Source organism: Herpailurus yagouaroundi, unplaced genomic scaffold (genome assembly GCF_014898765.1).
Source record: "Herpailurus yagouaroundi ecotype Mexico unplaced genomic scaffold, PumYag 163, whole genome shotgun sequence".
Classification (NCBI taxonomy): domain Eukaryota; kingdom Metazoa; phylum Chordata; class Mammalia; order Carnivora; family Felidae; genus Herpailurus; species Herpailurus yagouaroundi.
The window spans coordinates 12870987-12885553 of record NW_024412404.1 but is presented as its reverse complement, the minus strand read 5'-3'; the positions used below and the strand labels follow the sequence as shown (position 1 = coordinate 12885553).

At 56.8% G+C, this 14567-nt stretch overlaps 1 protein-coding gene across 9 annotated transcripts in view; it reads right to left on the bottom strand.

Moving 5' to 3' along the window:
* The window catches only part of CDH23 (cadherin related 23), a 420227-nt gene that overhangs the window by 109497 nt on the left and 296163 nt on the right, over positions 1 to 14567 (bottom strand). For all 9 annotated transcript variants that reach the window (XM_040485294.1, XM_040485295.1, XM_040485296.1 and 6 more), the window contains 5 exons: positions 14023 to 14150; positions 9080 to 9152; positions 7238 to 7354; positions 3757 to 3869; positions 2462 to 2569 (listed from right to left, as the gene is read on the bottom strand). In XM_040485294.1, coding sequence (XP_040341228.1) covers positions 2462 to 2569; positions 3757 to 3869; positions 7238 to 7354; positions 9080 to 9152; positions 14023 to 14150 — 539 coding nt within the window. The remainder of the gene's footprint in view (positions 1 to 2461; positions 2570 to 3756; positions 3870 to 7237; positions 7355 to 9079; positions 9153 to 14022; positions 14151 to 14567) is intronic.

The following is a 14567-nucleotide window of genomic DNA, read 5'->3' as shown; positions in this document are numbered from 1 at the left end:
TGCTATGACACCTTTGACTAATGTACGGGCTTCCTGATTCCTGGTTTCCTGGAAACGATCACACATACCTGGGAATTGCAGAGAATTCTGAAAATTCTCAAGAATTACAGAAAAAAAAAAAAATCTAACCGACAATTTGTCCTTAAGTGCAATGAAAGTTTTTCAGATGCTAAATCCCATGATTGCTGAAGTTGTCATTATATATTTGGCTAGACGTTTGACATAATAAGTTTTAATTTTGACTTTGCCCTTTTCTCTTTCAACTTCTGAGTCATGACACTGTAGGGGCGGGGGGCATCTCAAACACTAGCAGGGGGCACTGAAACACTGGAATCCCCACCCTGTGGGAGGAACGGCCATGCCGAGCCTGTCCTGAGGGGTGGGTTCACATGTCCGACTCCCCAGAGATAAAGGTGGGGCAGGTCCGTCTGCTAAGAACTCTGGCTTTTACACAGGGCGAGATGGGAACCAGTGGTGGGTTTAAGCAGAAAAGTGACACAAACCTCCCTGAAAACAGAGGGGAATGTCGTCACTTTCTGTGCTTCTAAGGTTGACGGGCACAGGGCCTGGGACATGGCAGGTGCTCACTGAAGGTCTGCCGAAGTTCCCGGGGAGTGAGAAGACCCTGGGCAGCAGGCCCCTGGCCCACTGTCCACACCTGCTCACAGTCCAAAGGCTGCAAGGAAGGCTGGAGACCCGGAAAGCGCCACTGGGGACCAGATCTGGGAAATGCCCAAGGCCAAGTGCAGTCCCAGTCCAGCAAACCTTCTCTCTGTCTGACAGGTAGACTCTTCAAACATGGCACCTCTGGCTAGTGTCCCATGCAGCCACTTTCTCCCAGGGACACCTGTCTCACTTGCCTCTCAATGCCCTCTGGGAAGATTTTCTCAGAAACATAAAGCAAAGGTAAGAGTTGATCAGGCAGGTGTTCCGAGGTAGGCTCTTCTCTTGGGGTCCCGGGCTGGAGTGGTCTTGGGCTAGAGCCCAAGTGCCCACGAGATGGCAGCAGAGAGTGCCCACAAGGTCTAGAGCACTTGAGAGAGCCAGGAAAGGGCCCAAGGTAGTGGTTCCCAAACCTGGCCCTGGCCTCCAAGGAGTCCTCCCACTGGGGCTTTGAAAAACTAGATCCCAGATACCTGACGCAGACCCTACTGGAATGTCTGGGAGGGGGATCCACCCACCAGTTGAGAGCCATTCAGATCTTGGACACATGGAAAGGAGGACAGGAGACTCCCTTCGAGGCTGACATCCTTACCAGTCTAGACCAGTCCTACTGGCTATGGCTGATGAGGGGCGGGGGTGGGGAGGCTAAGCCTCAAAGGGGGCTGGGCAGCCTTCCTGGAGAGCTGGATATGAAATGTGCCCTCCGTGGGGGCCCCCCCCCCCACACTCTCCAGTTTCTCAGGACCTGGCCCACCAGCCAGGGCTCCCTGAGCCAGCAGGGATGTAGGTTCAAGTCCTGATACAACCTTTTACTAGCTCTGGGACCCCGGACAAACCCCTCAAACTCCAAGTCTCGGTTTCCTCCACAGTGTGATGGGAGCAATGAGTCTACCTGCCCCATCGTGAGGATGAGAGAGAAATCATGAGAAGCCTTCGGGCAAAGCCTGGCATGTCGCAGACCTTCAATATGTGGGGTTATCACGGACTATCAGGTTCATGTTCGTCACAGCTGGCGGAGTGGCCATGGGGCTGGACACTGGAGATAAGCCACCTCAAATGAGGCCAAAGGGGACACACGGGTGAGGGGAAGAGACAGCCTCACAAACGTGAACTCCAGAGCAGACCAAGTGGGGTGTGCAACCCCGACTTTCCTCATCTTCCCCAGGAGGCTGGCTCCCTTCCGGACTCCTGAGGCTTTGGCCATGTCTCCCCTGCTCCCCACTCTGAGTCATATCCCTGCACGCAGCACGCCCAGGGGCCTGGGCAAACCTGGAATATTCCGGGCCAGAAAATCCCTGGGCGAACTTCAAACGCCCCACTGGGAAAGCCCTGGGGCCCGCCTGTGGGGGGAGCTGACCAGGCTCCCGCTGCGGTGACAGAGCAGTGAGGGAGAGGTGGGGGGCAGAATCTATGCTGTAGGACTTAAGGAGGACGCCTGTAAGGCGCCTGGGGAGGGTGGAGCACTCCTTGTGGCCCGGACTGAGTCCCGGGGTCTCTGCCAAGTGTGGTCACTAGCTGAACCAGCCCTAGTTGCCTTGTCACTGTCCCTGGGCTGCCATTGCTCCCTTTGACAAAGCCCAAAGCCCACTGTCTCTGAGGCCCAGGTGAGGGTTTTCCGCCAAACTCTGACTACCTTCCACCATGCAAGAGAGCTTCTGGAAATCTGCTCCGTGGGCTGGCTCAGAGGGAGACATGACATCCATCAGTCCCACGTGGACCGGCCCATGGGGCTCACGAGGGAATGGCAGACACCTTCAGGAGGGCAGCCCGGAGGCTCGGCTGTCCTACCACCACTTACCGTGGTCACGTCAGAATCTGGAGGGGTCATCTCCACCAGGTTGATGTAGTAGGGGGCGTCCTTCCAGGTGGGGTGGTTGTCGTTGATGTCCAGGAGGGTGATGTTCACCTGCGAAGCCACGGGGGGTGGGGGGGGAGGCACCTGGCTGAGCTGTGCAAGGGCAGTGCCCACGAGGGGGACATACTCGGGTGCCTGCGGGGCATCTCTGCATTAATTCCACTGGTTCCACCCACTTTGGGGGCTTCGGGGCAGGCCTGGGCTTTCAAGGAGGGAGCCAGGTCCCTTCAGGAGAGAGCTTAGGTCTTATCCCATCAGGAAGCAGAGGAATGAAGGAAGTGACCCCTGAAATACTTCCTCTAACCTGGGCCTTCTCTCACCCACCCCTGTCTTGGCGGAAGGTGACGGACAGGGTGGGGGGACCCAGCCGAATCCCCTGAGATTCCGTCAGTCTCAGCTACCAGCCAAGCAATTTCCCTGCTCCCCTGCCACCCACGTAAATTATTTATAGGGCTCAGAATCCTATTAGCAGGGGCCTCCCATGACTGAACGGGGTACTGGGGATTTTTCTGCCAAGTCTCTGGCCAAGAAATACTGACACCAGCCCCTCTGGCTGGGCAAGGATGGGGGGCAGCTGCGGTGGGTAGGGTGAGGGCCGTGCGGAGAGGTCGGGGAGCGCTCCTGAGGGGCAGCCAGAGAAAGCAAGGGGAGGGTCATGGAAGGGAGGTGGCTAGAGTGAGTGGTCCTCGCGTCTTCCTGCTGCTCACTGCCCCCCATCTCTCGTGCAGCCCAGAGCCCGGTCAGGACCCTCGGATGTCCCTTCTCTAGCTTCCTATATCTGAGGCACCTCGGTGGGATGACCAGGCCTCGGATGGGGAATCTAGGCCTTTATGGGTCCCGCTTACTCATGGTAGGGAAATCTAGGCATCATCTCTCAGCACCAAGGTGAGGGGTGGTGAGGGTTGGGGGCCCTGCCTCCTGTTCTGGGCCACTCTTCCTGGCAGGAATACGTGCCCCGTGTAGGAGCCCCTAGGGAAGGGCCTATGGAGTGCACACTTTCTGCTTCTTGCCCCGCTGGTCTTTGGGGGACGTTTGCTCCTCCCATGTGCCACCACGTCCCAGGTGGGAATGCCTTTATTTCCTGCGGCTGCAGCAGCCCCAGGGCTGACCCTGGCTGACAGTGAGTTGGTAACTGCCACCCTCACCCCGCTCCCACGTGCCTCACACTGCATCAGGACACAGGTGCACCCTAAAGATGGGCTGGGGAGCAGGGGTCACAGCAGGGGGCGGGCACTCACGGTGGCGATGCCGGTTTTCTGGTTGTGGCCCACTCCCCCGTCCACCGCTCGTACGATGAGGATGTATTCAGACTTGGTCTCACGGTCAAGCAGGGAGGTGGTGGTAATTTCGCCTGCAGGAGACAGGGTTTGGGTGGGCCAGGGAGGGAGCAGGGAAGGAGGGAGAGAGGGGGTGAAGCCGTTTGCACAAGCTGACAGCATGTGTTCGCACGTGTGTGCATGTGCTGGGGTGTGAGGTGACGCTCGTGAAGGGACAGGGGATAGCACCTATGCCTTGGCAACCAGAAGCCAGAGGTGGCAACACCTTTCTGATCGGAAAGTCATTTTTTAATGTGGGAAAATCTGGGCTGATAATGGCGTTAGGGGATGGAGAATACGACAGGTCACAAAAGACCTCTCTTGAGATTTTTGACATTATCTTAGCAGCCCTATCACTTGAGACTTGCTACCTAAATCCTATGTGCCTCATTTCCTTATCTGGTCAAAAGGGAAAAGTAGGGGCGCCTGGGTGGCGCAGTCGGTTAAGCGTCTGACTTCAGCCAGGTCACGATCTCGTGGTCCGGGAGTTCGAGCCCCGCGTCAGGCTCTGGGCTGATGGCCCAGAGCCTGGAGCCTGTTTCCGATTCTGTGTCTCCCTCTCTCTCTGCCCCTCCCCCGTTCATGCTCTGTCTCTCTCTGTCCCAAAAATAAATAAACGTTGAAAAAAAAAAAAAGGGAAAAGTAATAGGGCTGTTGAGGGATTAATTCGGCTGACATCACAGAAGGCTTAGAACAGTGCCTGGCGCTGTTTATTACAGGACAGCACTGAAATGTATGTTTCACACATGTTCACCCTGGTGACTCATTACTGGACAAGTAACTTACAATGTATTGAGAACAGTTATAAAAGAATTTCCTTAATTACCTTGTAACGTGATTATATTGCCTTGAGGTGTTTTTTTTTCCCCCCAGTATATAAACGAGTTATTTCATGAAATACAAGCAATTATAATTGACCATCGGGGCACCTGGGTGGCTCAGTCAGTTAAGCATGCGACTCTTGATTTCGGCTCAGGCCGTGAGCTCACAGTTCGTGAGTTTGAGCCCTGCATCAGGCTCTTTGCTCATGGTAGAGTCTGCTTTGGATCCTCTGTCTCCCTCTCTCCCTTGCCCCTCCCCCACTTGTGCTTGCCGTCTCTCAAAAATAAATGTTAAACAAATTTTTCAAAAAATGGATCATTTATCAGCCCGTTTTTGGCTTTTCTTTGTATTCTGGTATAACTAAAACGTGGAGGTCACGCCGGGTCACGTGGCGTGCTGGCGTTTGACAACCGCTTCCCTAAAACAAGAACAAAAAGGCATTTGCTGATTTTCAGGTTGTAATGCTCCCACCAGGGCCACTGTAAGCTACTGACTGGATGGCACTGAACACAGAGTGGAGGAGATGCTTGAACTTGGCTCTCAGGAGCATCTGTGAGGTGGGCCAGCCTCAGGGCGTCATGATAGGCAGGCCATTTACCAGCGCACATGGGCTATGGAAACGAGTGATGCCTTGAGGACAGTGAGGCCCACATCTGAATTCTGATTAACGGCCCTTTCTACACATTCAGCCTTGGAAAAGTGGGTCTCAGTTTTCTCACCTGTAAAATGGGTATTAGTATGCCTTCGGATCAGAGCTGTTTTGAGGATTACGTAACTACAGGTCAAGCTCTCCACACTCAGAAAAGGCTTATTTCCTTTCAATAGACTGTGAGAATACCCCCAAGGCAGGGACTGTCTTTTTTTTTTTTTTTTTTTTAATCCCTCTTGCCTGTGCTGTGTGACCCCCGGCAAGTTACTCAACTTCTCTGTGCTTGGCTTATTCTACCATGAAATGATGGAGCTGGACCAGATGTCTCACATTTGCCTCCCTGCCACACTGGCAGATTGTCTGGCTTGTGCAGGGCTGAGAGGGGAGTTGAGCATGGGGACGGGACAGTGAAGGTGCTGAGGCCAAAAACAAAAGACTGGCAAAGGTCTGCCCACCACACTGTGCTCCTTGCTGGGGTGGTGTCGATTAATTGGCAGGGCAAGGAAGAAATTAATCTCTGAAAAGTTTTAAACGTGAACTTGTCGGTGTGATAGATGGCTACCCCTGTCTGGGAAATTAGATCCAATTAAGGCCACCTTTGTGGAGCAGGCCTGGCTAATTTGACCAAGGAGCTCTGAGGAAAACACACCTTCATAGCTGAAGGAGCTGTGTTAAGGGAGCATGACTGCCTGAGAGGGGCTGTCAGGCCAGAAACCCCTTCCCGAGGTCCCCTTCGTCTAGGTGGGGCCGTTGCCTGGTTCCGGCCAATAGGATGTGGGCAGAAGTGACATATGTCGCCTCCGGGCCTGGCCCATAGACATCTCCTTCGACAGCACTCCAGGCTCTCTTCCCTTTTGCAGTGACCTTGGAGCCACAACAGGGAAGGCGCCCGGGTCCCAGAACCACCATGCAGAAGGCTGTCCACTGGACGTGGTGCTGGACCGCCGTGTGAGTTAGAATCTCTGCTGTGTTGAGCCACTGAGATTTCAGGGTTGGCCCACTTGGCATCGGCAGTGCCCTTACAATACAGAATCGGGGACTCAGAAGCGGGGGGCCTTGCATGTCCACTAAATGGGCCGGGAACCCCAGGAGGGCAGGTCATGTCTGATTCCATCCTGCGCCCCGGCACCCAGCACGGCACCTGGTGGAGAGCAGGTCCCCACTGAAGCCTGAATACATGAATGAATGTCCAAGGGCCTCATATCCCTTCCCAGCTTCTGATCTGGGGTCTATTGTTGCTTTTTCCCCCTCCCCCCCCACCAGCTTCAAGGGAGAGAGATCTGGAGGGAGGCGTATGGGAAAGGGGGAAGAGAGGTGAGGGCTCCGTGGGCTGACCAGGGAGCCGGGGATGGGGGCCTCTGGGTGAAAAGACCAAAGACGATGATGATGAAGACGTGATTCTGTCAGCACTTACTGTATGCCAGGGACCACTCTATGAGCGCTCCCTGCAATCACTCACGTGACCCACACTCCACCCCTAACGTGACCATCCTCGTCCTGCAGGGGGGAAACCAAGGCTTACACAGTGTTAAGAGGAGAAGCCAGAGTTCAGCAAATAGGTCAGCCGCTGAGGGAGGGGGACATGGAGGCTTGAGGAAAGAGAGCCCCCAAAGGGTGGCATGTTGGCCAGCTGTTGGTAAAATGGAACACATTTTAAACCTAACAGGGCTCTTCACCATTGAAAGATACCCTGAAGTGGATACATTCACGTTCCAATTTTTTTTTGGGGGGGGGCGTGTAGGATCAGTAATCACACTCAGGTTAATATTTCAGGGATAAGACCAGGCGCTCAAAGCTGGCATGCTCCACACGAGGGCTTCCTGTGAAAGGGAGAGAGAACTTGGCCCAGGAGCAGGACCAGGGCTGGGCGTGGGGAGCCGGCCTGAGGTGAAGGTGACGGGGACCACAGGGCATGGGGGGGGGGGTGCTCACCTGAGCGGGCGTTGATCCGAAACTGGGAGGAGCCCTCCAAGGAGTAGATAATGGACTCCTGACCGTACTCCCGGGAGCGGTCCAGGTCCGTGGCATTCAGGAACAGCACCGTGGCCCCTTCCGGGAGACAAAGTGGGGAACGCTCACCCCGGGTTTGCGGCCCCAGGCCTTGGGAGGGGGACCCGGGACCTCCTGGTGACCAGCCTTCAGGAGGCAGGGAGCCTGCTGCTGGGGCACCCAGGGATGAGGCGGGGAGGCTCGACCTCCAGAGCTCCCTGGGCTGCGTGGGGACAAGGCTCCACGAAGGGGGTCCCGGAGCCTGCGGTGGTGGTGGCTTGTGCCAGAAGCTCACGACCCACCACTGCTATCCACCTCTCTCTGGCCGCTCGCCATGGGCGATACACTCAGACTGGCCAGCTTTGGCTTTGAGTCAAAAAGAAATGAAGCCCCATGTTACATGATGCCACATTTACCGTATTCAATTTCAGTCTTGTTTCATCTCGTTCACAAGGGGAATTTATAAGGGATTTTATTTTCCCTGTAATGTCTAATGAAGGCCCTCACCTTCATTTCCATCTCCTGAAATCCGGGGTCGGGGGATCCGCCTTTCCCAGCTGTGCTCACCAGACCCTCATCGGTCGGGTTTGGGGCTCCAGCTCCCTCCTGTCCCCACTGCCACCCGACTGCCCCACCGAGGAGGTTCGGTGTAGGACGCCCAGGCTGGAACCCCAGGGGACCCTCTGGCAACTGTCTGAGCCTCAGCCTCTTCCTCTGTGAAATGGGTCTATCTGGAAAGAAAGCCAGCTTGCGGGGTTGTTGGTGAGGATGGGGGAGGGGAAGCAGGCCATGCAGGGTGCAGGCCCGTGGCAGCTCTCTCTGAGCCACAGGCTGCCGTTACTATTGTGTGCGTGAATCAACAGTCCCTGGTGGTCCAAGGGGCCAGGTAGAGGACTGTGCGATAGGCAGGTCATTCTGGTCCCTTCCGGGGATTTTGAAGCCTCTAATCCGACTCTCGGTCTCACCCTGAGCAGGGGGATGGGTACACGGGCCCTGACACACCCTTTATCCAAGCACAAGCTGGAAGCGGACTAAGTGCCATGACGAAGGCCTCTCCTAAGCAGAGGTCACGGGGACAGCGGGGAGTGCACAGGGGTAGCTTCAGCAGTGTTATTCTCCAGGAGATGCCCGACTGGGACAGGGAAGGGTGGGCTGGGCACAGCCTGGCACCCACCCAGAAAAATCATCAGATACCAGGAAGGTACCTGGAGACTCCCTAGAGAAGGCTCCATGGTGCCACAGAAGGTCACCCCTGCCACCTCCGGATGCTACAGCAATTCCTGATAGGGCGGTTTCCCCACTGGAACAGTCCACCCTGGGTGTAAGGGTGAAGCCGTCAGGAAGGACGGAGCGGGTCCCTGGGAACCTGAATGTGGAGCTGGTGGCCCCGGGTCTGCAAGCTGGGCCCTGCCACCAGAGACGCAGCCGAGAGATGAGCGGCCCACTCTTGTTCTCATGTAGGTACGCACAGCATCCTTTCAGGCCACCCCCTTGGCCACCCTGGCCCTGGGACCTGACTCACAGCACTGGGATTCAGTACTCTGTATACACTCACTTAATCAAGGTTGACGGATTACTGATGGGTCACCATTCCCGCGCGAGGCTGCAGCTGCGGGAGAGTGGGGACCAAGTACCCAGCGGAGCGCCTGCACATAGTAGGGGCTTGTGCTCTGTAAACGGCTGTTGGCTGGCAGATGACTGGACCTCTCCAGAGGCTCCCCTCGCTTGTCATGGGGGTGTCTGTTGGCTTCGTGCCCTCACACCCTCCCCCGCCCGAGCCCGTACCTGCCATGATGTTCTCCACCACGGAGACGAAGTAGGCAGGCTTGCTGAAGGTGGGCGGGTTGTCGTTCTCATCCTGGAAGGAAGACAGACAGGTTGGAGGGGACAGGAAGGCCTGCAGGGCTGGTCTGTTGGCCAAGGGGAGGCTGGGCGTGGCTGGCGCTGAGGGGCTTTGGCCTTGACGCACGACCAGAACCAAGTGGGGTGTCACGAAGGGGCCAGGTGCTCCCCTGGCTGGGCTATAGTACAGGGACGGAGGACGGGCCTTGGGGAGACGTGTGAGGGCCAGGAAGATGGAGAATGTAGGCAGCAGGGAGCAGCAGGTTCCCTGCTCTCCCATTGGGGTTTTGGTGCAGCACCAAGCTCGCTCCTGTTCTCCTGCTCAGCTCATCATCCTCCACGCTGGGGGTGCCCGCTTGCAACTTCCCTCCCAGCTCTGCCAGCATGACGGTGGAAGGTTCTAGAACCCTCCTGGCCCCCAGAAATGAAGGGAGCAAGGAGCACTCTGGCCCGGAGGATACAGAAGTGTGCAGTGGCAGGCAGGCAGGGTCAGGCGGCTTCCCAGAGCCCACCTCGTCCAGGTCTTGAGCAGTCCCTCATCTGGCCCAGCCTTCACCAGCAAGCAGGTCAGCGGGGCAGCGGTCAGGGCCGGTGTGGGCCGAGGGGCTGAACAGGCACAGCCTCTGCCTCCTCTTGGCTCCTCTGTCTCCCTCTTGCCCAGCTAGGGGCGACTTCCCCCTACCTTGAAGACTCTGGTCCTCACCCACGGCTTTTTGTAATCAATCAGTGAGAATTTCTGCCCGTTGGCCTCTTGGAGGAAGCCCCCACTGGCCCACCTGACTCAGAGCCTTCTTCCCTTCCCCTGGGAGCCGGGGAGCGAGGGCAGGGGTACTGGGGCGGTGGCCTCCGGGGGAGTCCGCAGTGTTCGCGGCACTGCCCCCCCAGGGCCTCATTCCCCAAGGAACCGGGAGCTCTTTGAGGGGGAGCTCCTTTTGCTGGAGTCCCTTCTAGCTGAGCAGCAATGAACGAGAGAAGGGGGGAGGGGAGAGAGAGAGAGAGAGAGGCACCAAAGCTGCTGTCCACCCCTTGGGACTTAAGACAGTCCCATCCTGCCAGACTGTGGGTGCCCAGAAAGGAGTGGTGCTCCCCCTCTTCCCCCGCCTGTCCCCGGGCTCTGGGCTGTGCAGCAGCTCCCCCGCCTCAGAGAACCCATGGCGTGAGGACTCGCCTGACGTCCGGTGCCCCAACAGCCTGCCTGGGCATCCCTCTGGTGCAAGCGCGGGTGCCCCATATACGGATAGATCGAAGCCTTCTGCTTGGCTGCGCGAGACGGCGTCGAGAATGTCAGTGACAGAGCACGAGGCAGAAACTTATTAGCGGTGATATTTCCCCGGATCCTGGCACTGCATTCGCTATTAGTTCTAATTCAGCGGCTCCCTCTACAAAAGCTTATTGTCCCCTAATGGGAAATCTACAAACCGAGTTTGACTTCTTTATTAAAAACCAACAAGCAGTGGGTGAAAAGGAATCACCTGAATCACCTGGCCCCTCTCGCCCGCCTCCTTTTCCCTCAGGAGCCCTGTCGGCCCGATCTGCCTCTCCCCGCCCCCAGCCTGTGCAGTGGGTGCTGCCATAAGCTACTCATCTGCACTGGGTTTTTCTCCCCCCTCTCCCCCCAGTTGAGAGAAAATCCCTTTGGTGGATGGAGGCAGCAGCTTAGCCAAATGACAGCTACTTAAAAATCACCCACATGCAAAATCAGCCCAAAGGCGGTGACCTTTTCAAGTGTGGTCCTTAGACATGAGCGACTCTATCATCCCAAAGCCCTGCCTGAGAGAGGATGTTCACTCACAGCCAAGGTGGCACCTGTCTTTGTTGCCAGACCGCTCCCCCCCTGCCCCGCCCCCCCTGCTGCCAGGGGCTGGGGCACAAGTGGAAGGAAAGCGTAGGGCCCTCACTGACCTGCGTGACAGCTTTGAGGGGATTTGAAAACAACCCCTTCTGCCGGGCTCAGGTAGCTCCAGGCCAAGTGGATTCCTGCCCCCACCCACCCCTGCACATGGAGACCCTGCTGTCTGGCCTCAGCGCGGGAGGCCACTCTTTGATTCCCAGTGAATGTAAGGTTAGCTTGGTTCCTTGGCCGCCCTCTTCCCACTTGCCCTGGCTCCACTGGAAAAGCTGAGGCAAAAGGAGAAAGGGGCCCTTTCTGGGTTCCTCAACCGAACCACAGGTTGGCATAGTCCCTGGGTCTCAAGATCCCATCAGGGCAGAGCTTGGAAGGCCTTGCTACTCCAAGGGTGGTCCCCTGACCCGAAGCATCAACATTGCCCCGACCTTGTTAGGCCTGCAGAGCCTCAGCCCTTCCTTGAACTCACTAAATAAGAATCTGCATTTTAAGAAGAGCTCCAGGAAATTTCCACGGACCTAGAGGAGTACGGGTCTCAATCACACGCAGAGGGCTTTCAGGCCTTGGAGGGTGGTGGGAAGAAGGTGAACTAAGGAGTCAGGTCAGGATTCCAATCCTAGCTTATTAGGACCAGAAGCAAATTCAAATGCCACTTGCTAGCCCAAAAGTGAGAAAGGCGCTGGTGATCTGGGCCCCTGCTCTGTTCCCCTCCTGAGCCTCACTTGCCTCATCTGTAAAATGGGATTAAGAGAGATTGTGTAATGTGCAAGCACCTCACATATTATTGGAGCTCAAGAAGTTTTCGTTTCCATTTGGCCAATTCAGCCTGCCCATCCCCGGGCTGGTGTAAAACAACCTCACCTTACTTCTCTAGACCTCCCCTATTCCCACCCTCTGCCTCATCCGTGTTCCCCAAACTTACAGGGGGTTCTTCTCTGTCTGGCCGAGTTCTCCGGAATTCCCGTTTGTACCAGAGACAGCCTGGGCATGGATGCTGCCGATCGTATGCACGTCTGTCTTATCAGCCGTGACGACAGCCAACATTACAGGTGCTGAGTGTCACCGGCATGATCTCACTTAATCCTCATGATAAGATCCTGAGGCAGTACCACGATTATCCCTATTTTGCACATGAAGAAACTGAGGCCCAGAGAGGGTTAAGGACCCCAGGTCACACAGCTAGCGGGTGGCAGAGCCCTGTTTCAGAACCATAAACCTCCACAGCTACGTTCCTCCCTCCATCCACAGCGCCCCCTTTAGGGCAGAACTGGCTTCGCAGGCACATTCGCCCATGTGCTACTGCAAACCTGCACACGTGGGGGTTGGGGGGGGGGGGGGCCATTCCTTCCCGGGGCCCGGGGTTGGGGGGGAAGTCATTGCTTGCCTGGGCAGAGAACACGAGCCGGTTGGAAATAATGGGTGGGGTGGTCAGGGTTAGGAGCGTGACCAGGACTGGGGAGGCTTTGGGGGCAGTGTTTAATCAAGACCGGAAACGAGGGTCAGGGTCATGTGGGTTAGAAAACCAAGATGTGGTCACGATTGGAAGGGAAAGCCTTCTGGTTCTGCTCGGTACTTCAAAGGGGGGAGCTGCGCTGCAGGTGAAAGGCAAGCAGTGAGTGTTTAGGCTTCTGCGACTCCCTTCTTTTCTAGCCTTGCCCCCATCTACCCCCCCCCCCCTCCCCGGGGCCTCCTGCCACTCCCTGAAGCAGGGCCTCAGACTCTCTGCTCTTCCCTTTGCTGGTTCTGCCCAGCCTTACCCTCTGAGGCCACCCCTAAATCCTGCTCCCACATGCCCACCTGCAGGGCTCCCCCCAGGGCCTCAGCCCTGGCCTCATCACTGCCAGCCCATCCTTTTTTTTTTTTTTTAATTTTTTTTTTCAACGTTTATTTATTTTTGGGACAGAGAGAGACAGAGCATGAACGGGGGAGGGGCAGAGAGAGAGGGAGACACAGAATCGGAAACAGGCTCCAGGCTCTGAGCCATCAGCCCAGAGCGTGACGCGGGGCTCGAACTCACGGACCGCGAGATTGTGACCTGGCTGAAGTCGGCCGCTTAACCGACTGCGCCACCCAGGCGCCCCAACTGCCAGCCCATCCTATGCAGCAAGCCAGTAGGGGTCCCTGCCCAGACAAGGACCTTCGCGCTCAGGAGCTGGCCCCGGAGCCTCTGTCTTGGGTCGAGAGGACAAGGCTTTGTAAAGCCAGGTGTGGGGCAGTGCCAGAAGCTACCGGCGAGGCGGGCTGGGACAGGAAGGTCATCTAGCACGCCCTCTCTGGAAGGGATTTTCCCGAGCGCACGTCAGATCGCAGCGTATCTCCTCACCTGACAATCTGATCTAATCCTCCTGGAGCCAGTGATGCACTAACTCTGCCATCAACACGCCTCCACCCTGTGCTGCTGGGAGCAGTCTCTATGAGATGGGGAGGGGGGTGTGTTTGTGCAGATGCCGTGAGGAGGTCTCCGGCGGGGAAAGGCCCCCTGGGGCCCCTGCACCCCTGGGATCACTGGGGGAGCGGCACGGGGCGAAGGAACCAGAGTGGAGATAGATTCAGTGACTAATAATTTCAGACCCGGAGAGCACTCATGTGTGCTCGGCACTCATGTCAGACAAGCTGTGGTTTGGTTTCGGAGAGACAGAAGAGAGAAGATGACCTTCTAGTAATTTCCTCGGACCTCACAAAGTAGGGCTGTACACGAGGGAGTCCCGTGACACTTCCTCCCGCTTGAGCCCTGGCTCCTGTTCCCCGTCAGCGGGTGACCCGAGGCCCCTGATGGAGTTGGAGCGGGACCGTCAGGCTCATCTCGCACCCCAGGGCCTGGGCCTCCCTGGCTGAGCTCGGAGGCAGCTTGGGTGCTGCAGTATGACAGGTTTGCTGGGGGCAGCCGTTGGGGCAGTCTGCTGGGCGACTCCCAGAGCTGTGGGACAGCCGAGGATGTGGGGACACGGTCTGACACCACTGGGCTCAGGCAGGGCCCCCAACACTCTGGGAAGCACTCACCACCCCTCGCCCTGCATGACGGGCACCCCTGGGTACTTACAAACACCTCGACGGTGACAGGGACAGTGCTGTTCAGAGGGGGGTTGCCAGCATCCTTGGCCATGACTGTCAGATAAATCAGCCCGTTGGGTATCTGTTCATAATCCAGGGGACGGCTTACACTGATCACTGAAATGACAGGAACAGGGCCCCAGGCCCTCTCTGAGCAGACTTTTTTTCTTTTTAAATTTTTAAAGTTTATTTATTCATTTTGAGAGAGACAGAGAGATCGAGCATTGGAGGGACAGAGAGAGAGAGGGAGAGAGAGAATCCCGAGCAGGCTCTGCACTGTCAGCGTGGAGCCCGATAAGCAGACTTGAGATGCTCATCCAGCCGGGGGTCTCCTTTGGGCAGGGAGGACGTGGCTGGCTCGGGCTGGCCAGCCCTGCCTCATTTCCCCCTCCTTCCTCTGAACTCTTGGAGCCTCGTGGTCTTGACTTAGGTTTACTGACCGCCTGATACATGCGAGGCCCAGTGCTGAGCACACTTGGTGTGAACTCTTTTGGTGGTAATGTAAGCACCGCTTTACAGATGAGGAAACCAAGC